Source organism: Euprymna scolopes, chromosome 13 (assembly GCF_053919585.1).
Source record: "Euprymna scolopes isolate OS-2025 chromosome 13, ASM5391958v1, whole genome shotgun sequence".
Classification (NCBI taxonomy): Eukaryota; Metazoa; Mollusca; class Cephalopoda; order Sepiida; family Sepiolidae; genus Euprymna; species Euprymna scolopes.
In genome coordinates this window covers 119678169-119695260 of record NC_136494.1, presented here as the reverse complement: position 1 = coordinate 119695260, position 17092 = coordinate 119678169, and the positions used below count along the sequence as shown (strand labels likewise).

The following is a 17092-nucleotide window of genomic DNA, read 5'->3' as shown; positions in this document are numbered from 1 at the left end:
ACTTATTTTTTATGTTATTTTAGTAAACAACGGCCTTAATTACTTGCATTATGGCTTTCATCCACTCATTTAGTCCAAGACTCTTTTGCCATTCAAATTATATGCCTCGTTAATTATTACTTTAGAACTACATGCCTGCCTCTTGAACGTTTTTCACAAACGTTCGCCATTTTTGGCACAAAAGCTAAAGAACTTAATTGCATTTTGGCCTCCCTACCTCCTTTGCTCTTTGCGGTTTTTATCTTAGATTAAGCGTCATGTCAAGCGTCAGTAATTTAAGCGATGTAGCAGGCATCTTGAAGCATGTATTCTTTTCCCCGATTTCAATATCATGGGATGAGCTAAAATTCCATGGCATTTCTTGTGCATACTTACGCAAGGAACTATTGGAAAGTCATTACTTGCTTTCCAGCTATGGATAAAATACAACTCTTTCTTAAATAAATTGTTTATAAATGAATAATGCATAAGTGGTTGATATACCGAAAAATAGATTAATTCTATGGATGAGAGTTTATCAGTGTTTTGTGGTCATTTTGGTTTAGTGATTGGAGATCATATTCCCAGACAATGCTTCCTTCTAAAAAGGGAAAGATATGTTTATCGTCTGTAGCTTGAGGCGCACTGACTTCTGAAAACAATTGCGAATGATCTTACAGGCAATTTTTCCAACTGGTCTTGAGTGCCTTTTATACTATCTATCTTCTGGTTGTCTTCTGTCAGCTGCCTCAGTTCTTCAGGATCACAGTTGGCATCCTGTGCTGGATGTACGTGAATTTAGGTCGTTCTATGCTCGTGCGCCCGTGCCATTGAGTCTACAGCAATATATTTCTCACCAGCTCTTGCTTGCTCCTCTGGCAGTGACCGGCAAATCGTAGATGTCGCTCCCTGTGTGTAGTAGATATGGCAGGTAGGTTGCCATAAAGTTGCTGCTTCGTGGAATGATCTTGCCAATATATATTTAACATTGTTCATACCATACGGGTGTACGTACAGTCTTTCCAATCTTTTGGTGAGTACCTTAATTAATTATGCATTATGGTAATTATGCACTGGGCTTTATCTACATGAAATTGACCACGTCACATTATTCCCATGTGGAAAGGTAGGTAAATAGCTGTTATCAGTGTGTACTATTAAGTTCAGTAAACCAACAATGTCATAACCGATTGAAATCTGGTTGAAAGATACCCTTTTAAAACACCCGAGTTATTAATACCTTAGCTGCTTTGTGCGCTTCTACGGTTTATTCTTTAACTTGTAAAATGCTTTAAGAAAGTCTTAAAGAAATGAATAGCACTAATAAAACCACGTTATTTTTTTTTGTTTTCTTTTTATGTGACCCCCCCCCTCTCATTAGCAGGATTATGGGAGGCGACCGTGGGCAAGTAGTTAATGACATTGATTGACAACCTGGATGTTTCCAAGTTCGAATCTAGTTCGTTCCACAAAAAATCACTTTCACTTAGAATGTTTGCTACCTTCACGTGGTCCCTCTTTTAAGCACCCGATGTCTTTCTAGAAAGAATTATGACTGGAAAAAATATCGGTGAAACCAATGCCCACAATAAAATCTTCGAATTCATAGAATATGATGATGATCAGAACTATGGATAACACGTGCACGCTTTTACAATGTTATACCCCCCACCTAAAATATTGTTTGAATTTTCCCATTGAAAGCTTTTAACTTATTTAATATCTAATTTCCGTTTAACATTCCACTCCCTTAAATACTGACCCCATTAACGATCAAATCTAATAACTACAAACGAAAATGTTAATTTTAAGTAGAAATAGAGTAGAAATCTTAAAACTTGACACGGTGGAATGCCAACCAGTTTTGCCAACATTTCTCAGGCACTATAAAAAGATTAATTTTATTACTTGCACTGACCTTGGCAAGTAAAGAATGTCTATTTACCTGAATTAAGTAGTGCCCAGATATTTTTGGGTAAAATTTACAAAAGATAACATGAAAATAAAATTAACATGTAAACAGGGGGGGGGGCGTATCTGAATAAACTTAGTTTGAAGACAAACTCTGCTAACAAAAGTAAATTTTTACGTCCCTAAATGAAAATACTGAAAAAATTTTTACGCCATCTCCCCATGAATAGCAAAGATCAAATTTTGTTGTCCCTTTCCAATTACAAGGATCGAATTTTGATGTCCCTTCTCCAATTGCAAATATAGAATTTTGATGTCCCTTCTCCAATTACAAGGATCAAATTTTGATGTCCTTGCTCCAATTGCACAGATCAAATTTTGATGTTCCTTGCCCAATTGCAAAGATCAAATTTTGATGTCCTTATCCAATTGCAAATATAGAATTTTGAATTCCTTCTTCAATTACAAGATTGTGATTGTAATTGATGTCCTTGCTCCAATTGCAAAGATCAAATTTTGATGTTCCTTGCCCAATTGCAAAGATCAAATTGTGATGTTCCTTCCCCAATTTTAAAGATAAAATTTTGACGTTCCTTCCCCAATTTTAAAGATAAAATTTTGACGTTTCTTCTCCAATTGCAAAGATCGAAATTTTGACGTCCCTTCTCCAATTGCAAAGATCGAAATTTGACGCCCCTTTTCCGATTGCAAAGATCGAAATTTGACGTCCCTTTTCCAATTGCAAAGATCGAAATTTTACGTCCCTTTTTCAATTGCAAGGATCGACTTTGGATGTCCCTACTCCAATTACAAAAATCAAATTTTGATGTCCCTTCCCCAATAGCAATAATTGAATTTTTCTGTCCTCCTCCAATTACAAAGATCAAATATTTGATGCTACCTCTCCAATTGCAAAGATCACATCTTGACGGTTCCCCAATTGTAAAAGTTGAATTTTGAGACCCTCCCAACTTATTGCAGAGATGTAATTTTGACAGCTCTCTCCCAAATTGCAAACGTCAAATTTCAAGCTTCATTGGCGCTTAACGTGCTACTTTACTGTGCTTTTTCGTGTAAATGATTTAAGAAGCTTTGGTAAATTTAGTTCGAATGAGGAATTATACGCTTGCAGCGATTTGGGTGAACCGCTTAAAATGCTTGTTTTAGTCATAGTAAAACAATTAAATGATCTGTTTTTGTTGTAGTAGTTCTTTAGTTGTTGCACAAGTTTTTTGTTGTAACATTTTTGTTGGCAGCATCCTGGTTTTCACAATTAGTTTCTTTAGATAGAAATTTCACATTTCTAAAAACAATAACCGTTTTTTTTTGTATGCTATAGTGCTTTGTTTGTTTTGTTTTTGTTGTGTTTTTTTAAATTTTTTGTTCAACCTAGCTTTACACCCCAAACGCTTTTTAAAGAGCAATTCACTGGGTTTTGCTTTTCATGTTTATTGCAATATTGTCCCCCACAAAGAAAAACTAACAAGAAAAACAAATGCTTCAATTAAATCTACTTAAAATGATAGCTTTTTCTTTGAAAAGCCTTTCTAATAATAATAAACAACTTTTTATTTTCCTCAATTAAAGCTTTATTTATTTTATAAATTTAGAACAACGACACGTAAGATCTCTAGGGCCACATGTGTTTAAGTCCTTATTTTCTGTTATCTGCCAAGTCGGTTCCAAGATTCCAACGCAAAAACGAATTTCTCTTCGTATTGATCTCTGACACACGACTGGTTAACGACAGTATGATGTATTTAAGACCATCAATAAGCAACAAGCCTATCACATATTTTAAAACAAGAGAACAGACATTTTGCTGTGTAGACAACAAAATGAAAACGTGGTAAAACAAGAAATATATAACAAATAAATGTTACCAAAGGCAAGATAAATAACTCTTTTCTGCCTACCTCAATAAGCTTTTTTGTTGTTTAACTTATTTTTAAAGCATTTACTTCAAAACAGAATTGTCTCAGGACAAAATGTCTGATATGAGACAGCTATCTGGGGAGTTTCCATAATCGATGAAAACTCGAAAATTAACCAAAAATACTGGTAGGAATCCAACCCACCCAATAAATTTTGTTTTGTTTATACTGCTAAATACACCCGCAAACATACTGCTATTGTAAAATGTGTGCGGAAATAGATTACACGCCTGAAGTTATGGAAAAAAAATTCTTGAATATTATGTGGAATGCAGATTTTGCAATGACAAAAATATTGCACAACGTATAATTTTATTTGTCTTACTTATAGCAAATCTTCCAAGCGGTTTTCAATTTTCAAAATCACGCGAGTAAATGGCAAATATGCGTCTCAAGAACGCCTTTAATGGTGACGTACTTGAGAAATTCTGCCGAGTTAAGGATTCATAACGAAATAAATTAGCCTTTTGAGCGTTGCTGCGTATAATGCTGACATTCACAGTCGAAACCTCTTTCTTCGTTGCTGTTAGAACAACAAACAAAACCGCCTCCACATTATCCAATCGGTCAAATGCCGTGATATTTGACCTTATGTATCGGATTACCCAGCTTCCCATATTTCAATCATGTCGGGGACTTTGGCCCGCGATCCCAAAATCAACAGCATAGATCATTATGTTGATTGCAATATGATGCTGACTCTGTGCAGTTCTAGGAGGTCCATCTCACAGCCTTTGCCTTCTCTCGATGAGAATGGATTAATTTATTATTAGTCACCTGAGGCGCCTCTATCGGGAAATATCGACCGGGCTGCCCAAGTATCTTTTGCAGGGTCAGAATGCTCCTCCTCAGGGACGCTGATATTTCAATTCCACTTTTCGATCCTTCTCTCACTGTGGGATTGAAATAAATTCAATTATGATCTTTAAAATGTAATATTTTCTTAAGCGTCTCATTGCAGCTCTAAATTTCCATTGATTGAAAATTCCTGCTCTACAAGCATAATTTCATTATAAATAAATTTCAAACGTTTTAAAGTATTTTTGAATAAACGTTTGTATTTCCATTTAAATCATTGTTAGGTCAAAGGGCATAAAAGAACAATGAGATCATTCTGTTTTGATGTTATATAAATTATACAGTATAACCTTTAATTCAAAATAGTTATTTATCATTTGATCTTTGTTAATGTAAGCACAAACAAATATTGTCTATTTATTTTACATTTTTTTCAACACAAATTATGATTAAACATAACAATGATTTTAAAAATGTACATTTGTATACGTGAGGTAAAACAATAAATCTTAATTTTAATTCAAAACCAACATTACTTCTTTTTTAACTTCTTCATTTAAACTTGCTTTCAATTCATTAAAAAAATTTTTTTTCCACATTTCTAAATTTTAAAACTTAAAAGAATAATTCCTGCTTTGTTTGCTTAAAAATAACTTTCAAATAATAAAAAAAGAACCTGTTTCTCGGTTCTACTTTTAGTGCATATATATTATTTTTAATCAACTTTATCACTGTAGCTTTCAAAATATTTTTTTTAAATATAGATATCAAACGTATAATTACGTACATTCAGTTAGTTTGTTCAGGGTACGAGCATTCTTAACGTATCAATAAATGTCTAAACATATTTGATATTATATATTTGACATTTTTGTGCTGACTTGTGCTCGGATACGGATTGAAATCAGTCATTATTATGACGATAAAAAATCTCTATTTGGTTAGAGATAAATTTTAAGAGCGACCAGTTTATTACATTCAGAGAGCAAGTTGCTGTAACGACTAATATTATATAAATTGTAACGTTTTGAATGTTTTAGATGAGGCCTGATTGTTTATATTAATTGTATTGATCGGACTATTGTTCTCATCTTGAGTGTTATTTGTGTAACGTTTCGGTCGGATCGCCCTTCGATCGTCTTCAGGCATGGGGGTTGTTATTTGGAAAAGAAAAGAGAAAAGTTACTGGCTCGACAGACATTTCTGTATTCGGCCAGTCTCTATTTTATGGTTATAATTTCGAAGTTGCTATCTGTTCACGAACTTCTCAAAAGGTTCGGAAAATAGAATTTTATACCCCCTCTCTCTCTCTCATATATATATATATATATATATATATATATATATATATATATATATATATTCAGATGAATATATTTCATCTTGATCAAAGAGTATATTATCTGAAGTCTGCATTCGTGGTCATATATATATATATATATATAAATTTATGTTTAATTAGTATCCACATGGTAAAATGTCTGGAGAATCTCTTCTGCGTTTATATAATAGTGCTCGGTATTAAACAGAGCTATTTAGAATAAAAAATTTATTTAAACAAACAGAGTCGCTACACACCCAGAATATGTTTAAGATGTAGCTTTAATAAGCAACGACGTCTTCAGGCTGAAAAAATTCCATCTTGAAATATAGAGAACGCACATTTATTTTTGTCGCATGAAGTCGTGGTTTATTAAAGTTACAACTGAAACATGTCCTGAATATGTAGCATACGATGCTTGTTTTAATAATTTTGACATGAATTTGCGCGTGTGTGATCGCTACTTTTTTTACAAAAGGTCATCTATACGAGACTGCAATGATATGTGTTGGACACGTACATGGCGAAGCAGCCCAAATTTATTGTTTTTCATAAGTCGCGCTTGTTATGAGTTATGGTGATTGGCGACTAATAAGCTATTTCTGCATGTATGGTGTATGTGTCAGCGAGTTTAGTTTAAGTTCTTTTTGAAGTTTACTAAACGAAAATAATATACGCTTTAAAACTTATGTTTGCTTTTTCAATTCAGAAGATGATGGGCAATTTTTGTCTGACATTTAGTTTTTGTTTCTTCAGTATGGCATTGCTTTCGAATATCGTAAAAGAGCAAAATTTACTTTCGGCAGCCTCCTGACTCTCACTTTGTTTATTTACTCCTTTACTCCTCGCATTCGATGTACGATGTTTCTGACAAAGGGTGAGAAATTGCTGCTCCTGAGTTGGAATCGACCTAACACTTATAGTTAGCTAATTTGTTAACTTAAAGTAGCATTTCTTTTTCTAGCCCCTTACATCAAGTGGCTTCATGCTTTGTCTGGGGGCGATTTCGATTAAAAATAAAAAATTATAACCGCCCTTTTAGTACAAACCAAACATCGAGGTCCTGGGTATGACCTTAAACTATATCTGATGGTGAGGCCGCAGCTTGTTGGCTTTGGCGAGTGTGGAGCTACCCCTTAATTGCCATTGCTCCCAGGTCCACTCTGACCCGGAGTGGTAGTATTTGTTAGGGTCCCAACTATGGGTTAAATAGAAACTGACTTGAAAAAAAAAAACATATTCTATTAAAAAAAAGTTTCTTTTGAATCACTAGATTCGGCATTAAATAACCTGAAAAGGGTTGATATGCCGTAAAAAAAAAAAAAACAAAAAAAAAACAACCAACCAACCAAATATCGACCTAACGGAATATTAAAAAGAATCTGATGAAAAAGATCGCTATTAGTGTGATATCGATAGTATCGTTTTTTAGGGGGACGGATTTTTTTAAATAAAATATATGCACTAAACGTAGAACTCCTAAAAACCCTCACACAAATAACCGACCTATCTTTTTTTTATACATATCCTCTATGTAATTTTAACCCACCAAAAAAAAAAAAAGAACCTGTTTTGTTATTTCTTTTTTTGCCTTGTCATTCACTTTCTATCAACTATTGTGCATGTGACTGTGTGTTCTGCTTTTGCTGTGGTGGTAGAGCTGTCCAGGTGTTGAGGAACCGCAGCTCCATGGATGAGGACCATATTACAAGATTGGAACAGAAGTGTAAAGAGGCCGAGCTATTCGCTACTGAAACGCAGAAAAAGTACGACGAGGTATGTTTGATTTGGTGGCAATCTTAGTATGCATGCACGTTTTGTTGTTGATCCGGTTTTTTACCCCCACACAGAGCGAAGAAAGCACTAGAAAACAGATCCCTCGGCGACGATGAGAGAATCAGCTACCTGGAAGATATGATGAAACAATACAATCAGACGGCGAACGAGGCCGAACGGAAATACGAAGAGGTATGTTGCTGTGAAGGCGCTTTTCTTCCACATCGTCCTTTATAAAAACAGACATAGAAACAAAATGTCTGGAGCAGAAGATGCTGGTGTATAGCAGTTAATGTACCGCACAAAATTAACGAGAAAACAAACCCAACAAAGATATGACTGGTAGTCGATTTACTGTCTCTTTGTTTATTATTTATTTTTATTTTGAAATTGTATGCCTATGTATATGTAAAATCTAACTGTTTTCTTTTCTTTTTTTCTGTAGATGACTAATTGAAATTTTATTTCAGAGTTCCATCCTATCTCATCTCCTTTCCTATTTCCCTCTCTATGGTCAAGCCCTTTCCCTCCTTTAATAATGCTCTGCGATTTTCTGAATCCCGTATCCAGCTGCTCTCCATTGCGATACCACCAAGGCAATACTTATAACAGGCCTTGAAGCTATGCAAATCGGAATCGGTCATATTACTACTATTAACCCTTATTAGAAATATTTTCCATCAAGAAACATGTCAGCAAATCGAGTATTTATTTACTTATTCTCGAGGAAGTTAGACATAAGGACAGGTGTGGGTTAGATGCAGGATTTTCTATGCAACTAACTGTGTCGATAACTGTTTGTTAATCGTTAGATATTGAGTAGTTAATTATAGTGGCGTAGCAACTATTTTTGCCACCCGATGCGGTCGTAAGATTTGCACCCCTGCTGGCTGTTGATAATCTGTTAACCTTAAAAATTCTAGGAGGCCCTAAAATATTTATTTTCATGAAATTACAATCAAGGATCTTTAATTCCGTTTAAAAATAGTATTAGACACAAAATACAAAAATATTTTAAAAAAAAAACTCATTTTGGTATAAAATGTCTAGATGTTTTTGTTATTTTTTTTAATTATTTTAATTTTTTTTTTTTTTTTGCTTTTTTTATCCCTTCAAAATGTCGCTCCCGGCACGTGACGCCCAGGGCGGATCGCAACTAATTCCCCCATCCTTACTACGCCGCTGGTTAATTAGCAATATTGAGAGAACTTTAGAATGGTATTTAATGATTTTAAATTAGTTTTGATCTTTTTCGAAGGAATAAAAAAACGTTCTCATTTATTCATTTAGATGTATTGTTTATTATCAAAGTACTGCTTTACATTAGGAAAAGAAGCTGAGATAATCGTTCACCAAATATTCAAAATAGGGATAGAATTGCAAACAGATGAGGGACCGAACGCTGGGTGGGGATTGAACCTGGGCCTCAGATCACAGCATTGTTAACCCTTTACCGCCAAATTGTACTTTCAAGTCGCCTTTCTAAAAACGATATTTCTTACTCTTATGGCTTGTCAACCCAACTGGTCTTCAAAGTAAAGGTCTATGTATGGTTCAACAAGTGAATGAGGGCTTTGTTTATGTCCGTGCGTCAGTTGCATGTTAACTTCTGTCACGTGTGAGTTTCATGTTTAAAAAATTATTAATTGCATAAAAAAGATTCTGGCGGTTAAGGGTTAATAATTACTGGATATTGCCAACACGTTTTTTGATTACAAAAAAAAAATATTCTCAATAAGGGTTATTAGATGACCATCTATATCCTCACAGTTGTATGGCTGAAGGGTCTGCAATAAGTATGATTAAGGATCAACACACCCTTTTTCTTGACCTACCTATCCCGATCCCAGGCCCCTCCAACTGCGAGCTGCTTTTTTAAAGATCTTACTCTTTCTTCCACATCTGCTCGCAGAGCGCTAAAGGTACTAGAAAGTCGCACTCAAGTTGACGACGAGAGGATCGACGCGCTTGAGGCTGAACTCAAAGAAGCGAAATATATTGCTGAAGAAACTGATCACAAATTCGATGAGGTGATTGCACGCGCCAAGTATAAAGCATGACCACGCCCCCTTGAACCTTTCCCCATACCTTACTGTCGCTGCTAGACCCTCCACCAAAGCGTTGCATTGCGTGCGTTTAAAATATGTGACAATCACCACAGTGACTACTTGGTTCATGATCTTTAATTACTTTTTTTAACATGACTAATAATCTACCTCCCCTCCAGCGTCGCTTGCGTTTTTTTCCTTTTTTTTTTTTTTTTTTTCTAAAAATAATCCTTTATACCTATCTTTTGAACTTATGAGCCATGTCTGTTCTGCTCCACTAGAGGGCGCAAAGTATTGGAGAACAGAAGCCAAGGAGATGAGGAACGCATTGACTTGCTGGAGAAACAGTTAGAAGAAGCCAAATGGATCGCTGAAGATGCTGACCGGAAGTTTGACGAGGTGACAGCATGGCGTTTGCTGTGCCAGTCTGATGCAAAAAAAATTTTTTTTGGCAAAATGCTATTTTTGAAAAACAAACTAAAAAAAAAAAAAGAAATTTAGTAGCAAAGTTTGGAATTGCTTTGAACAGAAAAAAAAATTTGCTTGCCTAGCAGTTTTTAAAAAATCAAAGATCTCTCGACTTTGATTTGAAAAAAGAAAAAGAAATTTTGTTCTTTAAAAATAATTGAACAAAAAAGAAATACAATGCAGATAGCAAATAGAACTAGATTTACAGCATGGAGTTAAACTGCTTGAATTGTGATGACAATGCATGTACAATTTTGTTGACAAAAATTTGTTTATCTATGAAAGATCAGTGGATAATTTCTATCAAATAAAATAAAATTCAGCAAAACCAAATTTTGTTGACTAAAAGAAATAAATAAAAAGTAAAAAATATAAAACAAATTGGGGCATTTTACTGTATAAACAGACAAAAAAATAGTAAAAAAAAAACAAACCAAATATGTAACAAATAAATGTTACCAAAAGCAAGATAAGTTACTCTTTTCTCTATCTGAATATTTTTGTGTTTTAACTTATTTGAAAGTGTTTATTTACTTTGAAAAGTAATATCGAATCTTTGTGTCAGAACAAGGAAAAAATGCCTGAAATTATACAGTTATCTGGGGAATATCGGTAATAGCTCAAAAATCGAAAATTAAACTAAATACTAGTAGAAAAATTACCCAATAAATGTCGCCGTGATATTTATTGGGTGGGTTTCTACCAGTATTTTATCTGATTTTCTATTTTTGAGCGATTATTGACTCTTCAGATGAATGTCTAATGTCAGCCATTTTTTTTCTACGCTTTCTTTTTAAACATTTTAAAAAGTTAAAACACAAAACGTTTATTTAAGCAGGTAGAAAGGCAACTTAGTTTGCTTTTAGTAACATTTATTTGTTATATGTTTTTTTACGAGTTTTTCTTTTGTTGTCTATACTTCAAATTGCTCCCAATTGTAAATTTTTTACGGAGAACTTCGTCACACGCGGCGATTGTTCCACTTTGTCAACACGTGTAGATTAGCAAGTTATGCTGGAGTACATGCTAAAGACATTTTTAGGTATTTTTTTCAAAGGTTTCACCTTTCTTCCACATACAGCACCTTTTAGACAAGCTCGTCATTTATCAGATCAAAGTTGCTATAAGCCAACAAATTGGTAACATACACACGAATGAGACTAATGAACAATACTAACTTTCTTAGTAAAATCCTAATGTGTTAAAACATTGAACAATTTTGAAAACACTGATATCCAATTAAAACAAAATCCTTTCCTTAACGTAGTCATAATTTAGACTTTTACCCTCTTAAATGAACCCTAATATTTTCAGACTTTTGAAATTTACTTACATTATTACACATTTTTTGCGATTTGAACTGAATTACGTTACACAATCTCTTTCAGTTAAGGACCAAAATCTGTAGAGGAAACGGGAGTTAAGTTTAAACAGTACTGTTTCGCTGTATCACAGCTCATCAGTGCGGCTAGACATGCAACTACTCAAGCCAGGATCGAAACCCGACCGCCCGTATGACAGTCAAGGCTTTGAACCACTACACCAATCAGCAGCTGATGTGCGGGCAGTGAATTAACGATGTTTTTGACATCGTCCGAATCCCTAAGCTCGATTTGTTTACACAAAGAGCATCGCTTAATACGCTAACCCTATATCGTGTATCACTTCTCAATATGCTCAACTCAAGATAAGGAGCATTGAGAGTGTGTGATGCGTGTTTGTGTGTGTGCACTCAGCCTTGCCAGGATGAGCGACTTAGTGAAAAATAAGGCAAAATACAGAAATGTTTACTCTGTATTACTAAAATTCTTGCATTTAAAGGGTAGTTTGCTTGCAGCATTGCAGGTAAATAAGTATATGGATATTTATGAAGGATGATAGCAATGCAAAAAAAAACGAAACAAAAACAAAACGGAATGGTGAAAAAAATAAGCGAAAACTTAAAACCGAAGATAATATTTTAGACATAAATCTTCACAATTATCCATTTAATTTTCGATACATTTACCACATACAATATCAGTAAATATAAGATCTACTGTTGATATTCTTAAGATCCTGGATTGGAATATTTTTTTATATTTCGGGAACCACATCCTTTTCCCAAAATATATTTATCAAAATAATAATAAAATCACATTATAGCATATCAATTTCAGTGAAAATTAGAGACAAAATGTAATCTATAATCTATATGTATATATATATAGACAGAGATAGATGAATAAAGTCCATGGTGGGGTGCTTCATTGAGTGATAAAACCCTGATTGATATTGCTATATGTGTGTATGTGTGTTTGTGTACTTCGATTTTACCACGATAATGTGGGTAAAAAGTGCTGGACAAAACTATTTCAAATTGTAAGGAGAATCGAGAAAGCAAATAACATGTTAGACATCCTCAATGTCCGAAATAAATTCGAGGGAAGGGGAACCTCCATTATAGATAAAATATCAACGAGTGATTTTTTTATTTTTTTAATATCGTCAAAAATGATTGATAATTTATACATGAAAATTTGAATTACTGGCATGATTCTATAGTTTTATAAGGGTATTAGTGCGAACATTGACGAAACAATTTATTTTCACCATTTTCGAAGGAGAGTATACTCTAGTATTATTATACGTAGCCTCTGTTATTCGCACTGCTACATGGTATCCCAGTTCCGAATTACAAAAAGAATTGGTCCAATGTTCTCGAGTTTACTTATTTCAAGTTGGGCGGATTGTAATGTTACGCATGATTACGCACATTTAAAGCTGTTAACATGTAAGGACCCAACAGGTTGTAAACTCCGTCGCAAGAAACATAAAAAGTGAATAACTCGCCTGACTTTTTTTCCTTAGTGAAACAACTGACATTTGCAAACATTTATTTACAATTCTTTTTTATTTTTGTCGCTCTCGACCACCGTGCGTAACACATCTAGCTCTGTTCTTCTTTGACGTGATTTCCGAGCGTGATTCTCTGACGTGATTTCCGAGCGTGATTTCTGGTCCGCACACATATTCTTTTTTTCGTCATCCTTGTCGTGGTGTCAGAGCTCGGTCATTTGCATCCAACTGCCATACGTGCGTCCGCTCTCTGTTACAGAATAGCCAAGAGATGTATCTCACTGGCTCATATGCTCCCTTAATATGATCGCTAACAGATCATTTTTTATTAAATTTCACGTTCTTATATCTAATCGCTTAGAAATAGCGCCCACAAACACAATTCAGACACAAACACCCAACTCAGTTTAAATCTTTGAAATTTTCCACTGATTCTTCGATAATATGTACTGTAATTATTCCAAGCCTTATTATCCAGGATACCAATTTAACTTGTACTTACTTTTCAGTGTATTGTCTCTAATCCACTAGTGGTACCAACATTTCGTTGAAAACCTCCAGAATAACTAATTTCAGTTTTTTATTTATTTAAAAGAACATCAATTTTTATTTAAACTTAATCAATGTTTATTTTTAATTTGTAAACGTTTTTATTTTTAATTCATTATATTTGATTAAATGTCTTCCCTTTTTAAAAATCTCTGCTTTTTAAATGATATTTTAACCTTTATTTTTACAGTTTTGTCTAATTAATATTTTATAATTGAATTCTATGTACTTATTAATTTTATGTTTTCACTATTATTACAATTATTATTTATAATTATTATTACATAATTATTATTATGATTAATTATTAACATTATCGTTGTGATTTTTCTTGTTTGCTTTTTTTGCTGTTTGTTTGTTATATTTAAATGTATTAATTCATTATAGAAAGACTCACTGAAAACGTATTTTGAAAGTTTAATTATTAAGCGAAATGTGTCCTGGATTTTAATAAAGCATTAAAAAAAAACTTAACAGTATGTTTGCTGATAAAATGCAGGAGACGTAACCCCATCCATAAACGCTAAAGAAAATATGAAAATCTTAAATAATCATATGCTTAAAAAATGATTAAATACTTCCTATTAGACTGCTTTCAACTACTTCCGCTTCCGCTCTATTTTTGGTGCTTATTTAGAATTAAAAACATTTTTTAAATAAACAAATACAGAAAAAAATGATTATTCAACAACTTTTATGTACGTATCCCCCACGGCATTCAAACGTCATATTCCAAAAATCACGTAAAGTGACATTTTTTTTTTAACAGAGAAAATCAAATTTTATGATGAAGTGAGACGTCATGTTTTGAACCAACATGTTTAATAAATAAGAGGAGAGCAATTCAATCCGAACCGTCAAGATCAAAATCAGTATTCTAATGGCTACAATTTCCTATCATAATCGCTAAAATTCGCAAACAAATGATTTTCTCTATATAAAAAACAAAATTTGATCAATTTAAATGATATTTGAGAATATGACGTCTTCGTTCCGTGACGATTGCATACATTATACAGATGTTTTTGCTATTAAGTTTTTCTTTTTAAATAATTAAAAAAAAAAAAATGGAAACGACGCTAACCCTATGCGGGTTTAACCGACTTCCTCCAAATGAAGAAGTTTTATGGGAGTATGAAATTCACAAGCGGCCCAGTCACATGTATATTCCTGTTAGGGGAGATGATGGCGTTAGGTTTTTGCAACTCTTGCAGGGAGATGTCGACATCCTCCTACATACAGCGCCTAAAATTCCCAAATTGGTCACTAATCTGGTAGTGACCAGCCTCAACGTTGCTTAACCCGTGATCTAACAAGAACCGGTGTGTCAATATGATTATGCCGTGTTTTAAATAAGTTTAATTCTAACTAAGCACCTTTTTTTTTTAACTGGCTACATAAATTTGATTGACTACTGGCTTTTTAATGGTTTATTTGGATTAAAATATGACCAGCAGCTTTGGCCTCTTTTTAAAATAATGGCTACACATCTTTGGCTAAGCATCATGGTCGCCATTACTGCCGCCTTTGTTGATCATATCGCAAATCTTATCGCTGTTGCTTCTTGTTCGTCTTTGTTTGTTTATTTCTCTGGATTTGAAATTATAATGGCGACTGCTTTTAATGTTCATTAAAAGTAGCAGTTAGCCTCGTTTTCTATTTTTATGTACAATTATTTTGCAATTGATTTTGAAAAGAAAAAGAATATCGTTGTGAAAATGTTCTAGATGACACTTCAATCTGAAGTAGCATTTAACCAATTAAAGGTACGAGATAATTTTTTTATTGCTTTTTCTATAGTGAATTTCGGACTCTATAAGTATTTTTGTTGGTATTCGTCTGTCTGGGGAAAATGGAGTTATGCACTTCAGACCAGTCCGTTGCTAAGTTACAGCATCTGCTCTAACTGTGCAAGCCTATTCTAGATCTACAGGCTCTGTTGCAGATGTCACAAATATTGGTGGTGTCTGGTTCTGAGAGCACTGATGCTTTGTCCATTGGTTAATTGCATTGCAGCGTCTACTATGACTGTACAAGCCTATTCTGGATCTACAAGCTCTGTTGCAGATGCCACAGATATTCGTGGCGTCTGATTCTCAGAGCTCTGATGCAGACCGTTTCCGTCTGTATTCTCCCTTCTTTCACTGCTGGTCTCACCGCTCCTCATTACTTTTGTATCATCCTTCAAGGCACTTCCTCGGTGCCTGCAGCCTTCCAAGGACTGCAGACCTACAGTATAAAGAAAAATATTACCCATGAAGGCTTGTAAGATTTACTATAAAACAAAACAAACATGAGACTACTGATCTATTTTTTTCGAAGCTTTTGTCTGTAGACAAAGGAGCATGTCATTCATTTCTATATATAAACACAGCTTTATCCCAATAACCAATCTGGTACTCATTTATAGAGAATTAAAGAGTGAAACAAGTAGAATTAACACATGAAATCCCGGATTATGTAATTAAATTTATTTTGTTTTTTTACTATTCAGTTAAAACTTTGTAATGACCAAAAATTGGTTAGAATCACAAATAGAAAAAAGTTTATTTTATTTAGAAATCAAATAATCAAAAGAGCACCTGAGGCTTATCGACGTAAATACCCCCGATTAACCCGACAGCGGCAGAATTCCGGGCCTCCACTGTAGAGGCCACTAGATGCCGGAAAGTCTTGCATTCTAATAGTTTCTTTCTTCGGAATTCCCACACTGTTTCCTGCTTTCCTAACATGTAGAAATATAAATATAACGTGAAAAGGCATTTTTCTGCTCACCTCTACATAGTGCCTCTGAAGACATTGTGCCAAATAGTCACCCCTTACGTCAAAGCGGCAATATGCCTTGTTTGGGGTGAATAAAGAATAGAAAATAAGATTTCCGTCCTCTGAGAACTTTTACAGTGAAGAGGTGGGATTTTGCTTCCAGTCTATTTTATCGGGAGTATTTAGGTTAATAATTTTATTAGCTACCTCTATTCTTTTAGAGAAAGGTTATCTTCCACAATAACCGGCGTCTCTAGCCAGTCGTCAGACGGTTTTAATTGGATTGTGAAGACAACGTTCATCAAGTCCTGAAATTCCGGCTGTAATTCAACGCACTGCTGGCTTAGTTAAGTGCTAAAATCTGCTCGGTAATGATTTGCTGGTTTTATTTGACGTGTCCTCATGATAAGCAATGCGTAATGCTTGACTGGAGTTCAAGTATTCTATGACGCGACAGCCCGCACGACATTCTTAACACTATGCAACTAAATCTACCTGTGTTATTTACGTGGTTGCATCATCAAATTGAATGTTGTCTACTTATAAAAATTTTTTTTCGTCACTTCCAAGGACAAAATGACACATGCGATGTTTGTTGTCTTCTTTTGTGGTGATGGTTGTACAACGCCCACCCGACTCGGTACACTGATCAATCGCTTATTATTTAGGAATTGGTTCTTTTAACCGTTGTAACTGCCGTAAGGGGA

General features: G+C 34.2%; 1 protein-coding gene across 45 annotated transcripts in view; it reads left to right on the top strand.

The window, feature by feature from the left end:
• LOC145292169 (tropomyosin Tod p 1.0102) overlaps positions 1–17092 on the top strand; it is a 166291-nt gene that overhangs the window by 106408 nt on the left and 42791 nt on the right. For 16 of the 45 annotated variants that reach the window (XM_080138415.1, XM_080138409.1, XM_080138423.1 and 13 more), the window contains one exon: positions 7602–7719. In XM_080138415.1, coding sequence (XP_079994541.1) covers positions 7602–7719 — 118 coding nt within the window. Of the gene's footprint in view, positions 1–7601; positions 7720–7793; positions 7912–9631; positions 9750–10048; positions 10167–17092 lie in introns of all 45 variants that reach the window. The other 29 variants (XM_080138414.1, XM_080138408.1, XM_080138419.1 and 26 more) reach the window with 3 other exon arrangements.